The sequence below is a fragment of the Eurypyga helias genome, unplaced genomic scaffold (assembly GCF_000690775.1).
Source record: "Eurypyga helias isolate BGI_N326 unplaced genomic scaffold, ASM69077v1 scaffold4386, whole genome shotgun sequence".
NCBI classification, from domain to species: Eukaryota; Metazoa; Chordata; class Aves; order Eurypygiformes; family Eurypygidae; genus Eurypyga; species Eurypyga helias.
The window spans coordinates 173038-197025 of NW_010254579.1; the positions used below are offsets into that span (position 1 = coordinate 173038).

The 23988-nt window shown below is 48.1% G+C and overlaps 1 protein-coding gene and 1 long non-coding RNA gene across 2 annotated transcripts; one reads left to right on the forward strand and one right to left on the reverse strand.

The window, feature by feature from the left end:
• Positions 1-3124: 3124 nt before the first annotated feature.
• On the reverse strand, positions 3125-10943 carry LOC104510703. Its single transcript, XR_727904.1, has 2 exons — positions 10627-10943; positions 3125-3547 (listed from the first exon to the last, which is right to left on the reverse strand). It is a non-coding gene; the product is annotated as an uncharacterized LOC104510703 (long non-coding RNA).
• A 9921-nt stretch (positions 10944-20864) lies between these two features.
• On the forward strand, positions 20865-23862 carry LOC104510704 (tropomyosin alpha-1 chain-like; the record flags this gene model as incomplete). The annotated part of the gene is made up of 2 exons (XM_010153036.1): positions 20865-21243; positions 23697-23862. Coding segments are annotated over exons 1-2 (280 nt in total), but the record flags the coding sequence as incomplete, so codon positions are not given.
• Positions 23863-23988: the final 126 nt, after the last annotated feature.

Sequence of the window (23988 nt, forward strand, 5' to 3'; positions counted from 1 at the left end):
GACTTCACAGGCTGCATCTGTTCCTCCATTCCCTCTGGGTACGACACTGATGTAACTCTAAAAAGTAAATTTAGTGCTGAGGAAAGCTGCCAGGCTGATGGCCCTGTAAACTGAAGCGCTTGATGCATCCATGACTCGGGTACAGGAAAAGCACAGAAGAGCCTCTGAAACGCCTTGGCCAGAGCTGCCCCTGCTGAAGCACAGAGATGGCCTGCCTGGGCTTGTCTTCTGCTCGTGAAGCTCAGGAGGAGCTGGCTGGGTTGGCCTGGTTGCAGCTCCAACGTGGAGGTGAGCGCAGCAGCGAACAGCAGTGCTTTTGGTAATCCTGTCTGCGATGCCCCCTCAATAGCAGGATCCCAAAGATAAACACTCCTGACAAGAAGAAATCCCATCCAGGTGTGCAAATGTCTCCACCTTGCGCAGGCTGGCACGGAGGCTTGCACGCCTTTCACTTTGGTCCTTGGTCTTCTCCACACCTGCATTCACAGAGAACAAGGGAAACATCCATTGTGGAGCAGTTCTTACTATCAGCATGTTCCCTGGCATTTGGACATACAACAGCAGCCCTACACTCCTCAGTCTGAAGAGCCTGCCTGGTTTTTGGTAGACCAAACGAGTGAGGAGACACAGGACATCTCAAACAACAGACCGATTTTGCCACCCAGGTGGGTGTCCAGAGCAGGATTTGAAGCAGGCCTCTGCCCGTTTGGAGACCCGACCTCCTTCTTGGCCGACTCGGGTAAACCCCAAAAGTGTACATTCCATTGTAAAAAGTGTCTGTCACCTCTTCTGTGAGCAGCTGCATGGTGTGACCCCAGTATTTAACAAGCATTCAAGATGCCTGAAACTAAGGAGTAAGAGGCAGTGTGGGGAGAAGAGGTGGTGTAGAATGAGTGAGGGGGTTATTCTGCTGACTTCCCAGTCCTCTCCACACTGAAGGGTGGCACAGTCCTGTCGGCAAAGCATGAAAAATCTCTCGAAGGAAAACAACAACGTCGTGAACAGCCAAATAAAGAAAGAAAGCAGCCAGCTCTTGCTCCTCAAAGCCTCTTTTCTCATATATCTTGCTTTGGATTATGACATAAAGGGGAAAAACAGAAATACCTCAAATAGATCCGTTTAGTTTTACCTCTTTTTATGCTGTACCTGTGGCTGTTTCCAGGTGGTTTGCCTTTTTTTTTTCTCCTCTTCTTTCTCCCATGTGATAAGATCCACCATTTGAAGGACAGCAACCAAGTCAGCTCTTCCTGCTCTGAAGAAAGGCAGCAACTGCACTTAGAATAAAAGATTGTCAGGCAGATTTGAAGTGTCAATCAAAGCCTATCTCTGAAAAAAACATTAGTCCAGGCAGCTCCCCACACCACCACAGTTAATTTACTCTTTCCAGATATCCCCCTGAGCTGCAAAAAGCCTTCCGGAGCTGCCAACTACAGGCATGAAGTGTTACAGTAGATCCTGGACCTAATTCAGCTCGGGTCAGTTTGCCTTTTGCAGAGCAAAAGACTGTGATTATCAGGTCCATAGAAGTAAATCCTGGTCTCCCAGGCTTTGTGAGGCAAACTGTACCTTTTACTGGAAGAGGGACATCGATTTAGGACTCTGTTGCTGAGTGTGTCCCATCTTCAGTGGCACACCTCCACTTTAATAATATTATTATCATTTAAATTATTATTTATGACTGTACCTAGGGCTGCAGAAGGCACTTTCCAAGCACTCAGGAAAGTACTGGCTCTGCTCCAGGAAACTCATTATTTCAGGACAGACAGACGCGCAGGGGCGCCACACGGCCAAGTGGCAGAAGTGCTGACCCAACAGCGCCGGCACACTCCGCTGTGCACCTAGCTTGTTGGGTGACCTTGGGAAAGTCACAGTCCTTCTTCCCATGCATCATCCCATCCCACTCTTTGTCCCTCTCACTTGCTTGGGCTGAAAGATCTTCGGCTGTGACTATGTTCGCATCTTTGGCTGTCTTAGAGTCTCTTTCTACGCCAAGTCCAAGGAAGTACTTGGGGGAAGTATTTTTGTTCCTAGGAAAAATGTGTAACTCCATTTTCTATGGCATTTCTTCAAATGCTTTTCTTGGAAAAAAAGAACTGAATGTTTTCTTATTGCCAAAAGAAGTCCAGAAAGGCATGTTTTTCTGTTGAAAAACAGAAAATGCAGGTTTGGAGGGTTTGGTAAGACCCTTGCCAGTCATTGACATTTTCTGGGGAAAGTGCTGTAGTGGTTAAAGAAGCATCCATTTTGTCCTGAAAATAAGGGTGAGCCTAAAAATCAAGTTGTTCTGTGAGCAGGGGAACTGGTGAAACCCGTTCTCCTTCTGATTTGTGTATTACAACAGCTTTTTGATTCTTTCTGGGTGCTCCCAGCTCACTGTAATATCCCCAGGGCACCCTTATCCCCTCCAGACCCCCCCAGCAAAGTCCTCGGCTCTTTCAGCAGCTTCTTGCTTTGCAGGCAAGGGGCAGCAAGCGCAGGAGCTGGTTTGCAGCTGGGCAGGTACTGACTGACCAGCCAGTATCTAAATGCCAGCTGGTCACCTGGCTGCTGCATCTCAAAATAGATTGGGAGCAAGAGGTGTAATTACCTTTCCTTCAGCATTAACTTAAATGTCTCTTTTCTATCCAGCTGCTGTTTTTTCATGAAAATTGCAGGAACTTTGGGTCTGAGAGACCTCTCTCTTTCCATCAAACTGGGTTGAATCAGGTCAGCTGGTTCAGAAGTAATTGGAACAGGGGGACTGGCACGCAGATGGAGGAACAACACAAGGAGGCTCATTGCCTTAATAAACCCTGGGTCAAAACTAAGGTGGATTTGGTGTAACAAAGGGTCCCTAATGTCAGGTGAGGTAGTCACCATCACAGTGACCAACCAGTCTCTGTCCTTTGGATATATGAAGGCTGTCAAGCTCCTGGACTGTCTATGGTGCGCTTACTGCTTATTCGCTGTACCTCGAAATCAGGCCCCACCATAAAGGAACTGCTCAGGAGCCCAGACAGTCCCTAACCTGAGACACGGCTGGATGGACAAAGAGCAGGAGAAAGGGAAGAATAAATGATCTCAGACTTACACATAGAATAAACAAAGCCAGGATCAGCAACTTACTGAGGGATCCTGTGAGAGAGTCGGAAGGAGTCTCAGATGTCCAGTGTCCCCATCTAGGGCCCTAAGCAAAGTCCACCTCAGCTCCTCCTCGCTTCATCACCCAGGCAGAAGTCGCCCTTTCGTGGGTATTTCACTCTGATTCACTGCCCTCAGGAGCTGAGTCAGTCTTACCCACGCTTCTCCTTTGGTAGCTGAGACCACATGGTGCGCTGATGAGGAAACGTTATTTGTTGTTTTGTTTGGGTTAATTATTCATGGGCACTGTGCTGAAAACACTGAGAGCTGCTTTCTGAACAGTCCTGGAGCTGGCGTGCAGGGAGGGACTTACCAAACACTGGTGGCCAGGCTGCCTTTCCACGGCCAAGCTCTCTTCGTCTGCTTCCCTTCAGCCCTTGTCGCACTCCCCGTCTCTCATGGCTTTGGCTGTGCTCTTTGGCATTATCTGAATAAGAAAGAGGCAAATACTTGAGGCACTGTGGACATGCAATCAAAAATGGCATTTGGCCAAGGAGGCACTGACCCTGGCGTGTGGAGAACATAAACCTGATCCTCTGACTGTTTCGGTTTTTCAGTCACACGATACAGTTGAGGTTAAGCCACTTGCAGCATTTCAGACCTATTTATCCTTCTGCAAAAGATGCCTTCACCTTCCAGATAACCTGCAACTGTCTGGAAGCCCTTTTCCCATAGGCAAGGCTCTCCCTCTTCAGTGCACGCTCCTGGAAATCCAGTTTTTATCTTCGAACAAGGGCAGCCTGTAGCTTTAGGAGCACTTTAAGAATGTTTACAGTAAAACAGAGCTTGAATTGCTCTGGCTATGCTCACCCCCACGCATTAGCAATAAATGGTGGGTTTCTGGGGCTGTGGTTCCATAAACATTTTCTGACAGGGGTACAGTCTGTGCATAGAAGACTTAAGCTTAGAAAAGACTTGTTCCTCTGTGATCTACTCCCGGTGATCCTGCTCTGGCAGGGGGGTTGGACTAGATGATCTCTAGAAGTCCCTTCCAACCCCGACCATTCGGGCGGGGGTGGTGTGTGTGAAAAGTAGGATTACTTTCTTAGTCTTTTGAAAACCCTTGGAAATTATCTAAGGCTACCCCTGGGGTCTCCAGAACAGAGAGTGAAGCTCTTGCAGGTTTCTAGGGGTACCTCTGCAGGGCTGGCACTTGCTTCCAGAGCTCATTATCATGCCCTGGACTGCAACCAACACACTCATGGCCCATAGGCAGCAGCTCTACCCAGCAGCCACCCCACCCAGCCGAGCCAGTAAGTGCAGGGCTGACACTTCTAACTCCTGTGAATTGCTCTTTGCAATTACGCAGAGAAGGAACCGAGCCTGTGCTGCAAAGTTTCAGCAGGACTTAGAGAAGTTCAGAGTTTATGGGGTGGGGTTTTTGTTGGGTCCCACCCAAGGACACTACAAGTCTCCATAGGCTGATACCAATTACTGGTTGGGGTTTCTGCAAAACCCAGAACAGGACTCATGTTCCAGCACCTGCTTCCGTGCTTGAAATTTCAGGGGATTGTAATAGTCAAGGGTTTGCTGTGAGCCCACCCTATACCACATCTGCCACATGTTTATGGGGTGGGGTTTTTGTTGGGTCCCACCCAAGGACACTACAAGTCTCCATAGGCTGATACCAATTACTGGTTGGGGTTTCTGCAAAACCCAGAACAGGACTCATGTTCCAGCACCTGCTTCCGTGCTTGAAATTTCAGGGGATTGTAATAGTCAAGGGTTTGCTGTGAGCCCACCCTATACCACATCTGCCACATGAAACACCAGGACACGGGAAAGGGCATTTCTCTCAACCGGGCAAAATCCTCGGCTGGTATAAGTCAGCACAGAGAAGTCCAGGAAGCTGTTCCATAACGCACCAGAAAAGAACTGGTTTAGAATAAACTCTCCATTCATTAATTCTTTGCCTCGAGCCAAGACAGACCCCCTGTGGGACACATTAGCTCAGTTTCATCTACTGCAATCCCATGCAACTGCACAGGGGAGGAATTCAGCTCCTATGGACCATGTTCTCCACTGATGCAACCCTCCGCTGCTGTTAAATGTGCTTCTTGGGCTGAACAGTAAGTAACTGAGGTAAAGGCAGGGGTAATTTTCTGGCCCATACACTGCAAGAGGTCAGCAGAGGTAACTGCAATGGTGCTTTCGGAACATAAAAATCACTTAACTGATTCCAAGGAGTTTACACCAGCAGAGAGCTTGGCCCGTGAGTGATACACGTAAACACTACCTTCAGCTACAGAGACGGAGAAGTCAGTCCCCCACCTGGCTGTTGCCTAAGTAACGCATCTCTAGGAGGATATTTTTTATGCCAGTGTTATTTATCCAGTAGATGGAAGCAGGCCTGGTAAGGCCATACCGGGTCAACATATGTCTAAGCATGTGCTGAAGAACTTAATTAGTTCTCCCTGAGAAGAGAAACTCCCAATGCTATTTAAAGGATCGTTATCCTACTGTGAGATAGAGCCTGCTGCTAGGCCTAAGCTTAACAGGGCAAGTCTGTAGTAGATGGATGGGAGCAAAAAGTTTCCCCTCCATGCTGAGGAGTAAATGCTGAGCAACCCCATGAGCTGGAAGGTCAGTGCAAGGAGCCGGCATCACAAAATCACACTGCAATCCAGTGTAAGGGACTTAATTCATGTCTGGGCTGTAGCATCAGGTTTCTATGCATGGCCAAACTGTGTAGATCCCATTATTTTTCTGGTTTCCCTTTCTGGAGCTCCAACATTATCTGCTGTCCTTGCTGACTGCTTCTCAGGCAATTCCAGAGTGAGAAGGGGTGACAGGATAGTGGAGTAGCATAAGCCTGGAGTGAGTGACTGCGGAGTGTCTGTGTCAAACACGGATCCTTATGTCACCACGGGAGTTAAATGGAGGCAGCTGAGCATCAGCTAAACTGGACCTTCTGCAAGTGGCTCAGTCATAGTTTGCATTTCTCGGGCCAAATACCAGAGGCTGTAAACTGAATGCCAATAAGGGAATTAGCCGGGTTCCCCAAAGAGGGATGATTTTGTTATTCTGCCAGGAGTAGCTCCATGAGTGGGCGGACCTTTGGAAAACTAGGCTGAGCAGCCTCTGAATGACCACGCAGGGTCCCAAGCATATTAAAGCTTGTATAAGCACTGGTACTCGCCAGGGACACTAAGGCTGGGCTGCAGAAGAGGGAGAATCCTGGACATGCTTTTCTTGACCTAAGAGTGGCTTATACATCACGTGGGACCTTGGTCTGTTCTTTGAGCTGTCAGGAGCTGTTCCCAGATGAGTTGTTATGGTAACTGAGCTAATGACCCGAGATAGATGTTTTCAGGTGGCTCCAGGCCAGAAAATCAACACCAAGAGATTCCAGATAATAGACTTCTGCTGAAGTGCCAGCATCTACTTTATTTAACCTATTCACCAATGACTTATTGAACTCCATTCTCCAGGCAAGCCATGTACAATAGCAATAGCTGCTGGGCCTCAGTGAACCTCGGCTTCTGAAAGACTGAGTGGATCCCATGTGCTCTGGCTGAGTCTATGCCAGTAAGTTAAATGTGCCTGGGACTTCCTTCTGCACTGAGAGGACAGCTGGCATGGAACGGCCAACGTCCTCATATTAAATTCTTACCCTCCAAACCTGCGTGGTCACATTCAGACAGCCCATAAAGAACCGTCCCTGGCCTATGGCAGCTCCTGAAATGCATCTGGACTGGGCCAAAGCTGCAGTGCAACACTCCAGCTTTGTAACAGAGAGTAGTCATGGTACTGATTTATTTATTAGAACAGACCTTGTCTAACTGACTGCTTGAGGTGACCACATAAGAAAGGAACCTGCAACCAAGTGCGAAGGCTCTGTCAACATGCTTGTGCTTATAGCGTGTCCAGATCTAGCTGGAGCTGTAAATCCTTAGGAACAGTCAATGACAAGCACACAGCATGTCTAGGAATTGCTCTGGATCACGCATTTCTATCTTATATTTGACATAGCTTATGAGTTAAGTGGCGGGCTCAGTAAAATATCCCTCCACCTAACATCAATCACCAAAATGCAGCCAAGAAATCATCAGCGAGGACCAGCGAATGCCATGCATCCAGCACTGCTGCTGACTACACCATGGAAGGCCTCTTCAGATGGTGCTCCACAGCATGAAGCCACCAAAGAGCATCCGGGCAGCTTGCTGCGTGCGGCAGACAAAATCTGGGAAGAGTCGTGCCAGTTTCAGGAACTCCCACATCACCACCAGACCAGCTGAGCAGCTACCTGGCTCTGGGGCCCTGTACCGCCTCCGGAGCGAGCCAAACAGGTTCTGCCATGGCGTGGTCCACGGTGCCAGGACTGATCACGCCTCGGGCATTTGGGACAGCCTGCCGCATGCCCTGATGGATGCTGTTGCATCTGTGCTGGGTGGCTGCTCTTCTCATGTCGAGACTCGCTGGTGGTCTCCTTGCATTGGGCACTGATGGCTTGAGCACCACAGGCTGGCCCAAGGCCACTGAGCTGGGGAGGTTCTCTCTCTGCATGTTCATTCACATTTCAAGCCTTGCTTTGCTTGTTTTACCCACTTGCAAACCATGTTATTGTAATACGTAGCTCTCCAGGGCAGAAACTGTTTTTCACCGTGTTCCTTGGTCGGCTTTTACTCCAACAGAGTTGCAGTCTCAATCAGTGCAGCAGTAATGTGATTAACAAGCTCTGCACAAGGGAGAATGGCATCCTCAGTGGATGTGATATTCCCAGTTCTGGCCCACCCATGTGTTTTCCCAGGGTGAGAGGTCCTGTTGACTGAACTCCAAAATGGCTTGTTTGAACTTTTGAACACTAAGGTCCAAATAAATTTTCAGCATTAGCTGGTATGCTGATCCCTTTCCTGCCAAGCTGCAGCCTTAAGTGAATTTTTATGACTAAGTTATAAACCCCAGAAAACACGAGCAAGAAGTGGAAATGCTGACTTGGCCTTTGCTAAACGCCAATTATCTACAAAGGCATTAAGGTGGGGGGGAGGATGAAAAATAGGGTCATTTTCATGTTTTCTCTGATTCAAAGTAAACTGTCCCGTGAGCCCCTTGTAGGAACGCACAGCATACAGAGTGACCATTAATATTTATAGGCACGACACCGAGCTGCAGACCTTGGCAATCAGAGCAACTCCACTTTTGGAATTAATATAGCTCTGCTTGGCTGGCATCTCAGTACAAGAGAGTAAGTAGGAGCCACCAAGATTTTCAGGGAGAACTTAAGAAGCAGATGCTGACCTTTGATGGAGTGGGTCCGTGCTTCACTGAGTTGGTGAAGTACTAAAACCAACTCTTAAATCCTCAGGGCTGCTGGCCAAACCCAGCACCACGTTCTCTATTCCTCCCTGCTCCTGTGGCTCCTAGGCAGTCCCAACACTGCGTAGCCTACTCTCCTCACATTCCTCAAGGTTGCATACTGCTGCCCGCTCATACAGACCAGCGTACCTCCATGGACACTATTGGAGGGTTTATAATACCTAAAGATCTGGCCAAATAGGCTTAAAATGGTGCTGTAATCTCAACTGCAATGCAGTGCCTTCTCCTGCTCTCTACTTCCTAATTCCCGGTTTAAGTGACAGACCCCCTCTAAAAACCAGCCCTGCGTATGCTGAGGATCTGGCAAGGTGCTGAGTCACAGAGGCAGCGCTCAGCCCCTGACTATGCACCGAGCAGGGTGATGACTGCGGAGCCGCACATAAGCATGTCTCAGAAACATCCAGGGGGGCCGTACTACAACGATATAGCTCAGTCACCCCCCTGAGCCTTCAGAGAAATGTATCCCCAATACCTGGGCATTTGCCACTCACTCCACACATAATACTTGGGGATTGGCTGAGATTGTCACAACCCAGTAATCCTTCATGTCCAAGAACTCAAGGAGAGGTGTGACCTCAGGGAGAGACTGTCTGCCCCCCACAATCCACCCAGCCCTGAGAAAAGGAATAAGAGACTGAACAAAGGTGCTTGTTTAGGAGACAGAAAGGTTTTGATAAAATTCAAGAGAAAAATAATAGAAATCCCACTCCTTTTGTCATGTACTCACAAAAAAAAATGAGCCGAGTCTTTCAGCAACATGCTCTAAATTTTCAAAAATGGCTAGTGAGTTCAGGTGGGCACCCTGAACTCGGCATACTGGGACAGGATCTCCTGGTGAGTTTTGCATTGCTGCAGTTACACCCTGGTTTTGGAGTATGTGGGAAGGTGCACAGCGTGTTATGGAAATCAGGCATCTGTCTCAAGAGCCTCAACATGTGCACTCCATCAACCGAGTCCCTCGGAATCCTTTTTTACTCTCAAAAATTCAGGCTGTACAATTTAGGAAAATAAACACTGGCAACAACAACAAATAGAAATGCTCCTGCCATTAAAAACAAGGTGAAAAGGAGGAGCTGAGCCAAGTTAATCAGAGAGCTGAAATGGGATGTTGGAGAAAGGGGCCGTGGGTGACTTGGGGTTTGCAGTCAGCTGAGCGATGTGATATCTCTTGTGTCTGGCTGAGCTCTGAAAGGAAATGCTTTATTAAATCTTCTTTGTGTGAGATTTCAAGCTGCCTCTGGACTGGAAAATAGGACCATTCCAGTATGTGGCATATAATCAGGAACTGAAATCTTTAGTGCAGGTTTTTCTGCAGAGGAAACTCTGATCAGCATATACACATAACTCAGAGGGCTGGGGATGCAGAAACCTGAATTAGACACAGTACACCTGTGCTCTGCTGTGCACCTCTTCTACCCGCTATCCCCAAAACGCTTCACAGAATTAATCACGCTGGCAGCAACAACCAGGCATTAGGAAAGACAGCGCAGGTGGGCATAAATTACCCCCACTGAACCTAAACTATCCTGTGTGCCAGTGGGTCTCAGGTCCATTTTCCCAGGTTTCATTCCCACTGGAATTGTCCTGACTGATCTCCTTTGCACTGGCTATCCTGGAAGTCTCTTGTCTCCCTGGATGTAACTGCCACTGTCTGGCCACGTTTTGGGAAGCTGCAGCCTCTTGCCTTTGTCCAGCGCTCACTGTGCTTTGCTGTAAGCTGGTGGCTCACAGCTCTGCCCTGTCAAAGCAGGACTGCGCCACCCCCAAATACTCGCAGAAAGTATCATCTCCTAAAAAGAAATGGAGAGCCAGGCATGACAAGAAAGAACGAAGGCGAGAGGCTCCCCGAGCACTCCCCCATCTCGCACAACCTCCCTTGCCTTTTTGCCCATCTTGTCTCGCCCTCTGTGCTCGGCCACGTAGTCGGAAAAGTGAAACCTGGTCAGAGACAGGACAGGCAGCATCAACCAGATTTCCTCCGCCTCTTACCCCCCCCTTTTTTTTTTCACACCACAGCATGTCTGGAGCTGAAGAGCCTTGAATCCCAATCTGCCTGCTGGAAACGGCAGGGTTTGAGTTCCTGATCTGCTCTCTGCAAACCCCGACAGGAAAGCATCCTAAAGAGCTGAGATGCACGGAGCATTCCCCTTTCTTTGCACCACCCCTGCTGCAGACGAGCTCCTCGCCTACCTTTTATTGCTGACAAGAAGCAGGACAGAGCCGTTCTGGATATTGGCTTCTTTCAGAGTCTCGTGCTCCTCAAGCTGCCTGGAGTTGTAATAGAACGTCTTCTTCCAGGAAGTGACACCCTCCCGTACTAAGTGAGCCCGTAGGTCCATCACCGTGTCTCTGGGCTTGACGGTCAGAGACATCATCATGTCCTCGTCAGCCAGGTGCACCTTAATGTGGTACCTCTTCCAGCGAGAAAGGCTCCTTCGCAGCGTGTCCATCCCCTCCAGCTCACCAGGGCCAGTGTGGCAGAGAGGAACATCAAGCTGGGAGGTCGGTAGAGCAGGGATGTGGCTCTGAAGAGGCTGTCTGCTGCAAACGACTTAAAATGTCCTGCCAAACCTGTTCCTCCCAGTTGCTGCGCTGCATGCTTCACATTCCAGGGAAAAGCTCACCTGGCTCCACGAGCCTGCTGGCTGGGAAACGTCTCCATGAATCATTTCCACACACCCCTAAATCCCAAAATTACAACTGTCTTCACAAAGTGCTCTTCATTCCAATGGCTCTCAGGGAACTTTAAAGCTGGATCTCCATAGACATTAGAAACGTGGGTGCATGTGAGAAATGAATGGGTTTAGTAACCCTGTGTCTGCTGCTCTAAAAAGCTGCCAGCTGTGGGGTAGATCAGTTCCACAAAGTAGGTGTTGAGGAACCTCACAGCTATTTAATGTGGCCATTTTAATGAAGAAAAGTACTCTGCATAGTGAAACATTCCTCATGAGGGAGAGCCAGAGCATCCTGAAGGAGACACAGAGCCTGGCTGGTGTGAACACCGCTCATCAGTGCAGTGCAGTTTCCCCCTAGAAGATCCATAGGCAAACAGGCTGGGACCCTCCAAAAGAGGTAGCAATCATTCATTGCTCCTCATACCATCAGATATCTAACACTGACTCACCCACGTGCTCCTCACTGCTTCATCATCTTGATATCCTCTTCCTTTCAGATCCCTGTCTAATTGAAGGGCTGATCGTATCCTGCTCTGACACGTGAGCGGGAGCAGCATCACGGGCTGCAGGCACACCGCACAGACAGGTGACAACAGAGGCCTCAGAATACCAAGAGGAACAAGCAATACCTTCGTAAATACAACGATACCTCCGAAGGGAAGGAAGCGATGGCAGCCACGGGAGCGACTGTAATTGAATGATCCTGCAAGGCAGACTCTGGCAGTCACAAGATACTTCAGAGCAAACATCATCAAGATAAGGAAATCATTTTTTTTTTCTTTTTCTCAAGAAGATCAAGTCACCCTCTTATCTTGTAGGTAATTTCCTGTAGGCCGTATTACAAGAACTAATTCCCTTGTCCATTCTTCTCAACACAGACCAGTATTTTCAGACCAAAGTGCTTCAGAGCCTGCTCTTCACTAAGAAGGGGCTGCTCTTGCCCATTAGATAACAAAACCAACTGTCAGATCTTCAGATATGGCAGCAGTCAGCTCCTATTGAGAACAAGAGAGATGTCCCCTCTCTCATTGAAAAACAAGGAAGTTTCCACCCTGTCTTCACACATCCCTTCTTTTTCCCTCCCCAGCACATTATGTCTCTGCCAAAAAGAGCAGCAAATATCTTCAGTTACGCTACAGACAACGGAGATTTCCCTGTGCACTTGAGAACTGAAGCTTCTGCTAGCAAGGTTTTCTTTCCAGACCCGGTCACCATAAAGGTATGATTGTTTTGGTGGGGACTGGGATTCTTGGGTCCTTGCTCTGGCACTGGGTTGCTGCAAAGGCTTGAGATGACTCATGTCATGCCGTCGTGTTTCTGCTTGCTCACCCCGTGACTGCTCTGTGGTGTAACACGTGTCCACTAAGCACCTGGTGGGAAATAGGAGCAGCTTTTAGCACAGTCATGGTCCCTTCCATGGAAGCATTTAGAAATGCCTGGATCTAGAGTTAATAATCTTCTTGAAGACAGGACTCCACCACTCCTATTAGAGGAGAAACTGAGGCACAGAGTGGTGCAAGGCTGTTACAACAAAAACCGTCAAAGGTTAGGCTCTGGTCCCCGTATCTAGGCATCTCAGTGAGAGCTCCTGTGTTCAGACACCTACAGAAGCTTTCTAGCCTGGGGCCTGGTGTATCCTTCTCCACTGGGGTGACATTTACCTGGGGAGCCAAAATTCATCCCTGGTGTAAAAAGCCAGAATCTCAGGGATAAAGCAAGGGTCTGATCCAATTCCCACTGCCATCCAAGGGCAGACTCTCATTGACGGCAGCCAGAACTGGATCAGGCCCCAGACACACCGAGGTCTGATGGCTCCGGCCAACAGAATTTGCCCAGCAAGTGCCAAGGGAAGCATAAGGCATTCTCATTTCAGCAGAGCCCGTCTGGTGTCAGCAAGTCCATCAGCGCCATCGCTCTAGCGTACGTGACAGCCTGACAGCTGCCAAATACCTCCCTCAGACACCTTTCAGACGGCTCCTGTTTATTTTTAGGACAGCTCTTGCCAGTCAAGGCTCAGACATGTATCATTACATAGAAAGGGGGGATGGTGGCAGAAAGAAAACACACAGCTATTATTTTTATTTCTTTGGCTGTGATGTGGTTGCAAACTTTTCTCATGTATCCCATCCACCCATATTGGGACCCTTTGTTTTATGAAAAGAGATGATATTGTAGCCTACGAAAGCCAGGATAAGGAGAAGCATAGTAGTGAAGTCAGCTTATGAAATATTGAAGCAGTGAAAACCTCACTGGAACATGTGAATGTCTAATGCCAGTTCCAATTAATTTTGAATTTTTCATTAAACCATTATTAAAAGCAAGAGGACAGCAGAAATAAGGGAAATTGACTTGGGCAGTATATTAAGTACCTTAGTTTTGCTGGAGGATGTTTTATTATCTGTCCAAAGCAATTATTTCACCAGCTCCTGATGGTCTGTGGGCTAAACAGAGGTACAGGATAAAGTTCTAGATACTCTTTCCTCAAAGTGATTTTAATCTGCATCCCCTACCCTGCACCTCGCAGCCTACTTGGGTGATGTGTCTGGCGTGTCACATCTAGAGGACAAGGCACAGAGTCAGAGTTCTGAGAGTATGTGATAATGTGTCGCTCCGGAATTATTTACAAAATCAAATACAAACTTATTGGCTTAAGCTTTTTCCCCATATTGAGGGCAAACAAAAGACATGCAAACATTCAGAGAAACATTCATTAGGAAAACCCGAAAATCAATTCAAAACCCAGGTGGGGGAAGAAATAAAGCAACAGCAGCTATAAAACGTTGTCTCCACTTCTGTTCCCAAAGCTTCCTTACTCCATTGACTAGAGCAAAAGAGAAACACCTGCCTAAATTAGGTGCTTCATTAAGATGCCTCAAGCTGGTTGAGGTGATCCTGGGCCTCATAATGTCTTCTTACGATGACAGAAGAGAGACACTCTTTTCTTAGGCTTTCTTTTTCTGGCAATGGCTGTGTTTTGCTGCTTGCTGTGCTGCTCTCCTTGCAGAGGACAACAGAGGAGAAGTGGGATATTGCGCTATTAGGAAATAAAGGTTTCTTTATTTCCTGGTAGCGATCATAGGGAAATTACAACATCTGGGTGAAATTTCACCCTGATTCCCCAGAGCCTATAAGTCTCTGAGAAAACTCTGATAGTGCTGGTCTTTCAGGCAAGGAGGATACTTTGCTGTTTCCTGGAGCTCTCTATCTCAGGACTTGTGGTTGAACAGTAAGGATTTTCTTCTGATGTGTGTTTGGAGTGAGTTTGTGTTTGGGAGCAGACAGACAGCGAGGGATGAAGCGTGAGAGATGACTGCCCATGGCAGATTGACCGTGCTGTACCTGCAACTCTGCAATGCTGGGTGCCGAAGAGGGGCTTTGCGTTAGTCTCCTCTCAGTACCAGATTCTGCTGGTGGGCACGTTCTCTGCCCTGTGACTGTCCTCCTGCTCCCTTAAGTGACGGTGCAAAGGGGAGGCTGGAGCACGATGAACTCGGAGACCTGCACTGGGTGCCAGGGAGCACAGGGAAAGGTTCGCTCACAGGGATTGAATGATCACGCAGGACAAATCCTGACTTTGACAGTAACAGCTTAAGGTTAGACATCTCCAGTTCAGTATGCAGTCTGCCAGCTAATTCATCCAGTGCCCCAGATACCAGGTGATGGGGCAGATTAAGGTGCTAGTATTTATATTCTTAAAAGTACCCAGAGGCCCCAGCTAGAGCTGTACCACCACGTGCCAAGTGCTCTACAGATAAGTAAGATGAGTAAGGCCTTTTCTATCACCCAGTGCTTTCCTCCTCCTGAGATGTGCTTGGTTATAAAATGACTGGGCTCACTTTATATGTCAAGTTACATCTACAGCAAATGAGCAAAGAGCTAATAAATGATTAATAAATGCTTTGAAAAATGGGTAATTAAATGCACCTGCTTTTTGGAGTCCAACGGATAAGCACAAAATATGTAAGCCCAAGCGATAACACTTTCTCCTGATATAACTTATCTACAGCATACGGCTCACATCTGCGAGACTGCTTAGGAATACTATTAACTTCTTGCACACCAGGAATAAAGAGAGCTTTTCTGTGATGGAGGAGCACTTTTGGGGATTAGGGGCAAAATCTTCATTGTTTAGACCCTTTAAAATCCCGAAAAGCTGGAGGCGTGCTTATGTTAACATGTATGGGAGGTGTGAGTGAGGAGGGAAAGTGCACCGGCCCTGTCCTGTCATCCGCTTGTCAGGCTATAGGGTCCTGTGTTCCCAGGCCAGATGGCCTCTGTGGTGCGCTGAATACCCAGCCACAACCCCCCATCTTTGCATGGAACAGGGGAAAATGTCCCTGTCATCCTGCCCTGATTGAGACAACAGTCAGGAGCTTTCCATCTGCCCTGGCAATATAACAGATTTTTGAAAAAAGATGTCACAAAAAGGGGGGTTGACCCTAGTTTCATTCTTTTTGGTATCCATGAAGATTTCTGGACTAATGCTGCTGAAGTTACCAAGTCAGATGGATCCTGCTGCAGACCTCAAAAGGCCCTACAACTTCCCTGGCTAGCAGCCCGACATCAATATTGCGTTACTGGGACCTGAGGGACTCTGTTTGGCATGGGATTGAACTTAAAACAGGCTCCAGGAAAAGAAAAAAGTGTGTATATTCAGCTTTGAGGGAGCAAACTTGCCTGGTTTTGGAACACAAATGAACCTGCAAGTTTTCTGAGCAGAAGTTGGATGTGAGATGGTGACATTTTCTGCTGGAAAGGGAAATGGGAAGGAAAAAAAAACCCAGTAACGCACAAGTTAAATGAACCAGTCAAGTGCAGACAATGGAAAAGCTGAAAAATGGATATGGGGGAAAGCATTTTGCGGTGGTAGTTATTTCTCACTGCAGTCCTTTTTAACTTCCCAGATGGGAGATTCATGACCCTAGGAAGAAGCCTGTATCCTCTGGGGTTTGGCCTGCAGCAGCCCATGACTCACTCGTCTACCAGGCTTGGCATTAAGCAGAGAAACAAGCAGGACAGCAAAATGCCTTGTGGAAACAGCAAAACAAGAGACGAATTAATTGCTGGAGGAGCGAAAAAATAAACCTCTGTGCACAAAGAGGGCCCTAGATGGAGAGAAAGTGAGTGAGTGCTCCTGCCACTGCGGACTCCAGAGGAGCTGGCATCCCAGACAGCCAACTCCATTCGTTTGCAAGCAAAACAAATTCAGAATGTCTCAGTCTTAAAAGGTGCGGTAGGCAGAAATAGAAGGTTTGAGGCTCTACCAGCCATTCCACCAGCAGCAAGATGGTTTTCCAGGGGCTCAAGGAAGAAGGAGGCTCTTTTTTGTGGATCTACATTGCCATCTAATGGCAAGGAAGAGCTCAAAGCTTCCACAGTGGCCCAGAAATGGGCTAGAATAGCAAAGTAACCAAAGACAGGGTGGTCCATCCAGACGATTGGCCTTTGGTCTAAAGGCCAATCCTTCTCTGCGACTGAATGGTTCTCCTCGGTGAAGGTAATACAGCCAGCACAAAGAAGGGAAGGGTAGCCAAAGTCTTGGGATAGGGACCACTGATTCCTCCTCTTCTGGCATCCTCTCGACTCCTATCTGTATTAGCCAGGAATATTAGCATGCATATAGGGTGGGATTTGCTTTCATCTGGTGTAGCAGGTACTGACGGTGAGAGGGGCTTGCCAAGCAGGTGCATGTTTCAGGTGCTGAGTGAATTCTACCATCCTATCCAAAACTGTCAAATTCAGCATCTCAAGTATTCAAGACCCTGCTGGGAAATGCAGATAAGCAGGATTATTTCAGAAAAGAGGTAAATTCCCCTTGGATCTAGGCACAAAAAGAGTAGATCTACCATGTTGGTCACACCTAGGCCAGTACTTTGTCTGCATCAGTGGTGAGTAATGGATACGTAATGAGAAAGTATCAGGAAGATTGTTACTGCCCAGTCGTTCCCTTCACACTGGGAGACAGCCCTGCAGGGAGAACCTACAAAGAAAAAAATTCAGTGAGATGTGAGGGTTTATGGATTTTTGTCATTTTAAAGGAAAAGTCAGGAAGAGACAAGTTTGATGTTCATTACAGTGCCATCTTTGCTACAGTGTGCTGCTAAAGATCCACCATATTACATAGCTTCTAGAACAGAACATTTACAAGAGGGAGTGAACTATTAGGAGGTACATTAAGAATCTGAAGAAAATTTGGTAAAGGATTGTCAACAGCTTCTTTCTTCTGCTTTGACATGTGCAGCTTTGCAGATGAGGAGGAGGTGAAGCTTGGTCAGTGTGAAAGAGAGGGAAGCAATCTTTTATGACCAGGAGTTCAGAACGGAGCAGGAGCGGAGGGAGAAAATGGGGATATAAAGTGTCTGCTTTTCCCAGATAGCCAAATGGGACATGGTGTGGGTCCCACCTAACTTCTGAGCAACAAAAATGGGGTAGGGATTGAGAGCATAGAAAATTACGAGACCTGCCAGACTTCAGGCCACAGGTCCCACCCCTCCAGTCTGTTAAAATGCCTGCTGTGACACGTTTCCCATGCGGCACACTGCCAAAGGAATGAGCACACTCCCGAACAATCCAACTTCATTTCCTTCTGGTATCCTCTCAGATTTACACACCCAACCTTGCCAAGCCTTGCTAGGCCCAAACTATCCCTCTGAAAGAAAAGGAAAAGCAAAGGAACTCTTACCGCCTGAAAAGCACCTTCCTGCCCACCCCCAAAAAAAATGGTTTGGAGGGCTCTTCTTTCTCTTGGTTACTCGGTGTTTCCCAAGCTAATGAAAGCCAGAGGCTGTGGGAGTGACAGGATTATCATTACTGAGAGACCGGAGCGCATTTTTGAGAATACCAGAGGTATTTCTCTCCTGTTCATGAAGCAAGGAGGCAAGAAGGGAACGTACCCAGTTGAAGGGCTACACGAGGTGACATGTTCCTTTCTAAATGTGGCTCTGAGTCATACCACAGGGTCGATTAGAAAAATTATCTTCCTGAGGTAGAAATACAAAGGCAAAAGAATCTTGTTCAGTGTTCACCTCCCCAGCCCCGATTCTGAGCCTGCCCAAGCCTGCAGCAGGAGAGGGGCTGGAAAGACACCTCTGTTCCTCTCAATAATCAGAAATTGTGAAGAGGCTGCGAGAGCAGCCATAGAAACTGCTCAAAGCGCACACCTAAGGCTACCTGCAGCTGTAGTCCCAGGGAGAGGCGTGCAGAGTCTTGCGCCCGCCTCCATGTTCCCACATGTGCCAGGTCAGGCAAGGCTAACGTGGTCCTTCCCCCTCTGTTTCCTCCTCCGCCTGATGTCTCTCTACAGCTGCACCCCAAAACCTGCTCCTTCTGAAAAAGAGCTACAAACAGGGCCTGTGGCACACCCACCCCCAGCAACAGGGTGAAATCCCGCATGGGGTCTGGTCTGGAGGCAGGATGCCAGACGAAGGAAGCCCCAAAGGAGCCATAAAACACGGCCAACTGCTTTGAACCCACAGGAGCAGCATGTGAGCGGGACCACCGGGTCACAGCCAGCAGAATAAAGTTACTAAAGGCGTACGTTAACCTGAAGAAAGCTAGTGGGATCGTCACGGTTGTGCCGCACCGGCTGGCCAAAGGGGCAGCTGTATCACGGTAATGGCTGCCAGGACCCGGCGCACTTCACTGCTGGTCTGTGAGCACCAGGACCGACCCTGAATCAACACCTGGGGTTCCCCTGTGGGCCCAAATCCCTGCAGCAACCCGCTGCCCTCCTGGCCAGGGTTGAGCCAGCACATTCGGGGTGGAGGAGGGCAAAGGGAAACGTAAGCCGTGATGGTGATCAACACCATCAGCACTGTTGATGTAGTGCCTCGCCCCTGCTCCTTAAACCAGTTCCCAGGCTCTTGGACCTGAATGTTTTTATCTTCCGCTGTTGGAATCGCCCGAATCGGACAAAAAATGCCTGCGGCTACACCTCATTGCAGCTTTTCGGGCCAAGGAGGAGAGGCAAATATGACAAGTCCTGGGGGGAAAAGCACATTTCATTATGTGAGGCGTGCCCAGGAGTGTGGGCGCTCTCCCAGCCGGAAGAGCCAGCACCGGTTTCCCCACGAACACGCTCAACTTCCAGCTGTTAAAAATTCAAAGCATTGTTTTATATATGGGAGGGGAAACAAGCCCAAGCGGCTGATCCTGGGTTTATTTCATTGCCGTTAATGAGGGATGGAGGTACAGGAGGTGGTGGGCTGAGAGCTCTGTGGAGGAGCCGTCGCCATCGGGCAAGAGCCGGCACGGCGCGCGCCGGCGGGAAGACCGCGCACAGCCTTCTGGGAGGTGTAGTCCTCGCGCGCGCCGCCATCTTGGCGCCGCCACAAGAGAGCCCCTCGGGGCGCTCCTGGCAGCCATCTTGGGATGAAGAAGCGCGGGGGCGAAGCTCTCTTTATCAGGCACCGGCTGGGGCCGCCGGGGGCTGAGATCTTGGTTTTACTAGCAGTGTGTGCATCGGTCTTATTTTGAATGGAAATCGCAGTAAATCTCTCACAAAAGGCAGCCTGAGCAGCCTAGTGAGTGCTCTGACAGGCTTTGTGGTGCTTTGGGGATGGTTTGTGGGGCTCTGGCCTTGCTTATGGACATTGTGCTAGTATGGGCTTTGTGTCCATTCTGCCATCAAGTTTAGATAAATAAAGGACAATTTTTCCTCAGAATTCTCTCCTGAAGGTCTTTCAGTACCCTGCCAGCTCACTCCATTGGATGGGGGAGTTCCTCAGTCTTGTGCGGAGCCTTCTGGCACCCCCTACGGCTGGGGATGCTGCGAGCACTTGTAAGGGTTTGCAGAGAGTGTGTGGGCTGGGAGGGAGCACGCAGCTTTGGAGAGCTGGGCAGGGGCAGAACTGGAGGGGGAAGGATCATAGGGTGGTTAACAAGACCTGAATTTGGGAAAGAAATGAAGCAATATGAGGGCGTGCAGGTCCCCCTGCGTCATCAAAACATTTCAGTCTGCCCTGGGAGGTGGACTAACTAAGACCTTGCTGCAGCCTGGGCAAAGCAGGCGTGAGGGGCTGGGAAGAAAAGCCAGAGCATATGAAGGGATGGGAGAGGGCAGCTGAGGCATAGGGATGTGTTTAATAGGGCTGGGAAAGGAAACAGGGCTCCTCCTGGGGCTGCTGGATGTTCTTGCTGGTGTCCCCAGTGGAGCTGCTCTCGCCTTGCCCTACAGAGAGACGGTGACCGCTTCAGACAGCCAAAGAAATCATTTACAGTGCTCATCAGACTGCAACTTCACGTGCATTGTTCAGTTCCCTAAGTATTTAGTGAAAATCAAAGACAGGCACTCAAACTCACTCAGTGCCTTTGAGCCTGAAGGTGAGATCTAAATGTGACCTTGGTTATGTGTTATATTGCAGCATGCAGCTAGTTCTTTAACACCAGTGCTTATTTTCACAGCAAAAAATACCTGCTGTCACATAACATATCCTGCATCTTTTTATAACATACATTTACCTACCTCTTAAGCCCAGATTTTTTTTTTTTAATTTAATTTTGTGCATGGATTAATTTTTGAGTAATCCAAAAAGATCCTTCCCTTTCCTTCATTAGTCTTAGGCCATTGTTGTAAGAAACGAGGCCATCCCCATAGATCTGTTGGGCTGTTTAATAGCTCTGCAAACACGGAGGGGTGCTAATAAGCTTTCTTTCAAGCATGTGTTCATATGTCAACACTCTTGCTTCTGTCAGAAGCTTAAAAATGGAAACAAGTTTTCTCTTTAAGAAAACAGGACCCAAATAAGGAGATGATGGAGCGGTGAAGATTCCTCTAGTGAGTCTGTTCCAGCTCATTCCTTAGAAAGGGTGTGTATGAAAGATCAGAGAAGAGGCCAATAGATCTGGGTTTTGTCCAGGGGTCTCTGGGTTTAAAGCTCCCTACAACCACTTGAGCTCATTTTCCCTGTGACTTGGCTGGGTACAACTTCTTTCTCTGCCCAAGCTGTTAAAAATCTAAACCTTTACCCTTTGGAATTCTTTCAATTGCACAACAGACACAACCTATCCTTCAGCAAAGATGGAAGCTATCAAGAAAAAGATGCAGATGTTGAAGTTAGACAAGGAGAACGCCATTGACAGGGCAGAGCAGGCTGAAACGGACAAGAAGGCAGCTGAGGACAAATGCAAGCAGGTAAGTGGAAATAAAATCACTGATCCTGTATGCGCCGTGGAAGTAAGTGTAGCAAAATACTACGTTGCAATTTTCTGATTCAGAAAGCAAAGTAATTGGAAGTCAGGTTTTCTGCTAATCTTCTTTGGAAGTTTTTTGCTTTTACACTCCTACAGTCAGGGCTCGGTATTAACTTCTCTCCAGCCTTCTGAGCCTTTGCAAAATTAGCACTATCCACAGATTACTGAGAGTACTTTGTCTAAGTTTTCTTGAATCTCACATAATTGCCTTAATTTTCTTGTGCTTGTGATTCCATGGAAAAGGAATACATACGCCAATCGAAGCTGTATTCCTCAAACACCTGTAGGACTGGTGTTAATACCCCCTGAAGAGTCATCTGTCTCTAAACATTAATTGAGCCTCTTCTTGAAGTGAATTAAAGTTCACTTGATGCGTCCTTGTCCCACAGAGTGCCCCTTAGAGCTGCCGACTGTGACTCAACGGTAGATGCGTTGTAGTATTTTTTTGTTAAGAACAACCAGGAAAGGCTTAATTTGAAACCTTTTAACTGAATTTTAATGATAACATTTTCATATTCTTTTGCTTTTCAATGTTCTTTTTCTGGTTATCTGCCTCATATTTGAGCTATAGTACTTCCAGAACGGTTTGGAAATGTAAGCTGACTACATTCAGGTTTCTTACAGCGCTTCTTGTAAAATTACTGTCTCTTTTCCTTCCATATTCTCTAAATGTGGCTGCTTCTACTAAATCTTCCAGGGTACTAGAACTCGGTATTAGCATTCATTGGGCCAAATATTTCTTATGTTCAAGCTCAGTCTGAGATCCTGGAGGATATTACCAAACTTTCAAATGATCATCCATTTGGCTAAAGCAACAGGAGCAGAGTTTCCCAGAGGGTCAGCCTCCACAAGAAAACTGCTTGCCTCTTTTGTGCCATTACAGTAAGCTTCCACAAGCTGCACGCATCGCCCCACGCATCACCCCACACATCACCCCACACATCGCCCCATGCATCGCCCCACGCATTGCCCTGTGGTCTTTCCTGGCTTCAGACGTGCTGATCAGACGCTGCTGGTTGGGCCGCGGTTTCCCTGCACTCGGTAACAGCCACCGCAGACTGTTACTCAGAGCAGTGGATGGTGATTGAACCCTTGGCCCTCCTTTGCATTTAGTTATCAAAGGTGATTTCCTGCAGGGTGATAAATGACACACTTGTGGGAATTTTCATGTACCTATATGGGGATAATTCACAATAAAAAGCTAAAAGAGAAAAACAAATCTTTGATCTTACTCCTCTTTTCTGAATTGTCTCAAATTCTTCAGCCTCTTTTTTTTTGTGTGTGGGCACAGTACTCGGGTAGGGATTTTAATGTCACCCACAAAGCAGGCATCACCCCCTTCATCCTGCTTACTGTGCCTCTGTCAAAGCATCCAAGCAAGCACGTTCAGTTCTCTCGCACTGTCCGGTTACTCCGAGTAACAGTACAGCAACCATGTTCAAGAACAGCCACCCAAAATGTCGATGAACTAGAACAAAAACAGTCTGAAACACAAACTGGTTTGAGTGAACTGTTTTGATAGACTGGGTTGACGTGAAGGCGGAGCTAAACGTTAAATCAGTTTCTCTGCAGGCTGAAGCGGTTTGTATTGCAAATGCAGTGATGGCGGTGATGGGTTTGCAGGTGCGCGCTTATCAGCAGCAACCTCCTGATAATGGAAATTCCTCAGGGAGCACGAGACAGTTTGCCATTAAGCAGTCTCCCGGCAGGTTATAAATAGCACCATGCTAGTGTGCAGTATGGATTTATATGGTATGGCGGAGAGGGTCTGAACCTCATGCTACATTGGGGCATGCCTCGTTGGCCCACCGTTGATCAGGGAATGGTAATTCAGGTTGGAAGAGACCCACCTCCCGCTTACAGCAGGGTCTGTCGTGGGCCAGGCCTCTTCCTTCCTGCTGCCAGGGTGTTGCGTCGGCTTCAGGTGTCTGAAACAACCTACATGAGGTGTTGAGGGAACGACTCCTCCTGTTTTCCAGCTATGCAGGAATTGGGTAGTTTCCTAATAAATCACCAGCTAATAGTGCTAGAACAAACAGTTTAAATCACACATAATTGTGCTATAGAACACCCTGCTGCATGGGCTTTTGCAGTCCCAAACAGAAGTGAGGTGAAAAAGCGTTTACACCACATTCTGTCCCAAATCAGAGCCCCTGTGTGCGGTGGCAGGGAACGCTGCCATAGGGACGATGCGGGTTTAACGATCCTTCCCTGGAAACTGCTGCCAGTCACTCCCAGACCCCTTGCTCCATGAGAACGTTGGTTGTTTGTGACTCTCTATGTGTTGTGTTAGGTTACAACTAATAGTAAAGAGTGGGATTAGACGTATTCGTCTGTAACTGGTAATACCTCAAACTGCTCACTTTGGTTTTGGGGTTTTTTCTCTCTTGAAAGGTAGAGGACGAGCTGGTTGCGCTGCAGAAGAAGCTGAAAGGAACAGAAGATGAGCTGGATAAGTATTCGGAGGCTCTCAAAGATGCCCAGGAAAAACTAGAGCAGGCTGAAAAGAAGGCCACTGACGTACGTACCTGCGGCTGGCGGCCACCCTTAACTACACCCTGTGCGCTTTGCGTTTCGTCTGGGGTACACTCAGAGCACGGCTGGGGGTTTGTACTGCCGTACTTTGGTTGGGGATGGGACGGGCAGCGTTACCTTCGGAGACCTCACTCTCCCGTCCGCTTGGCCT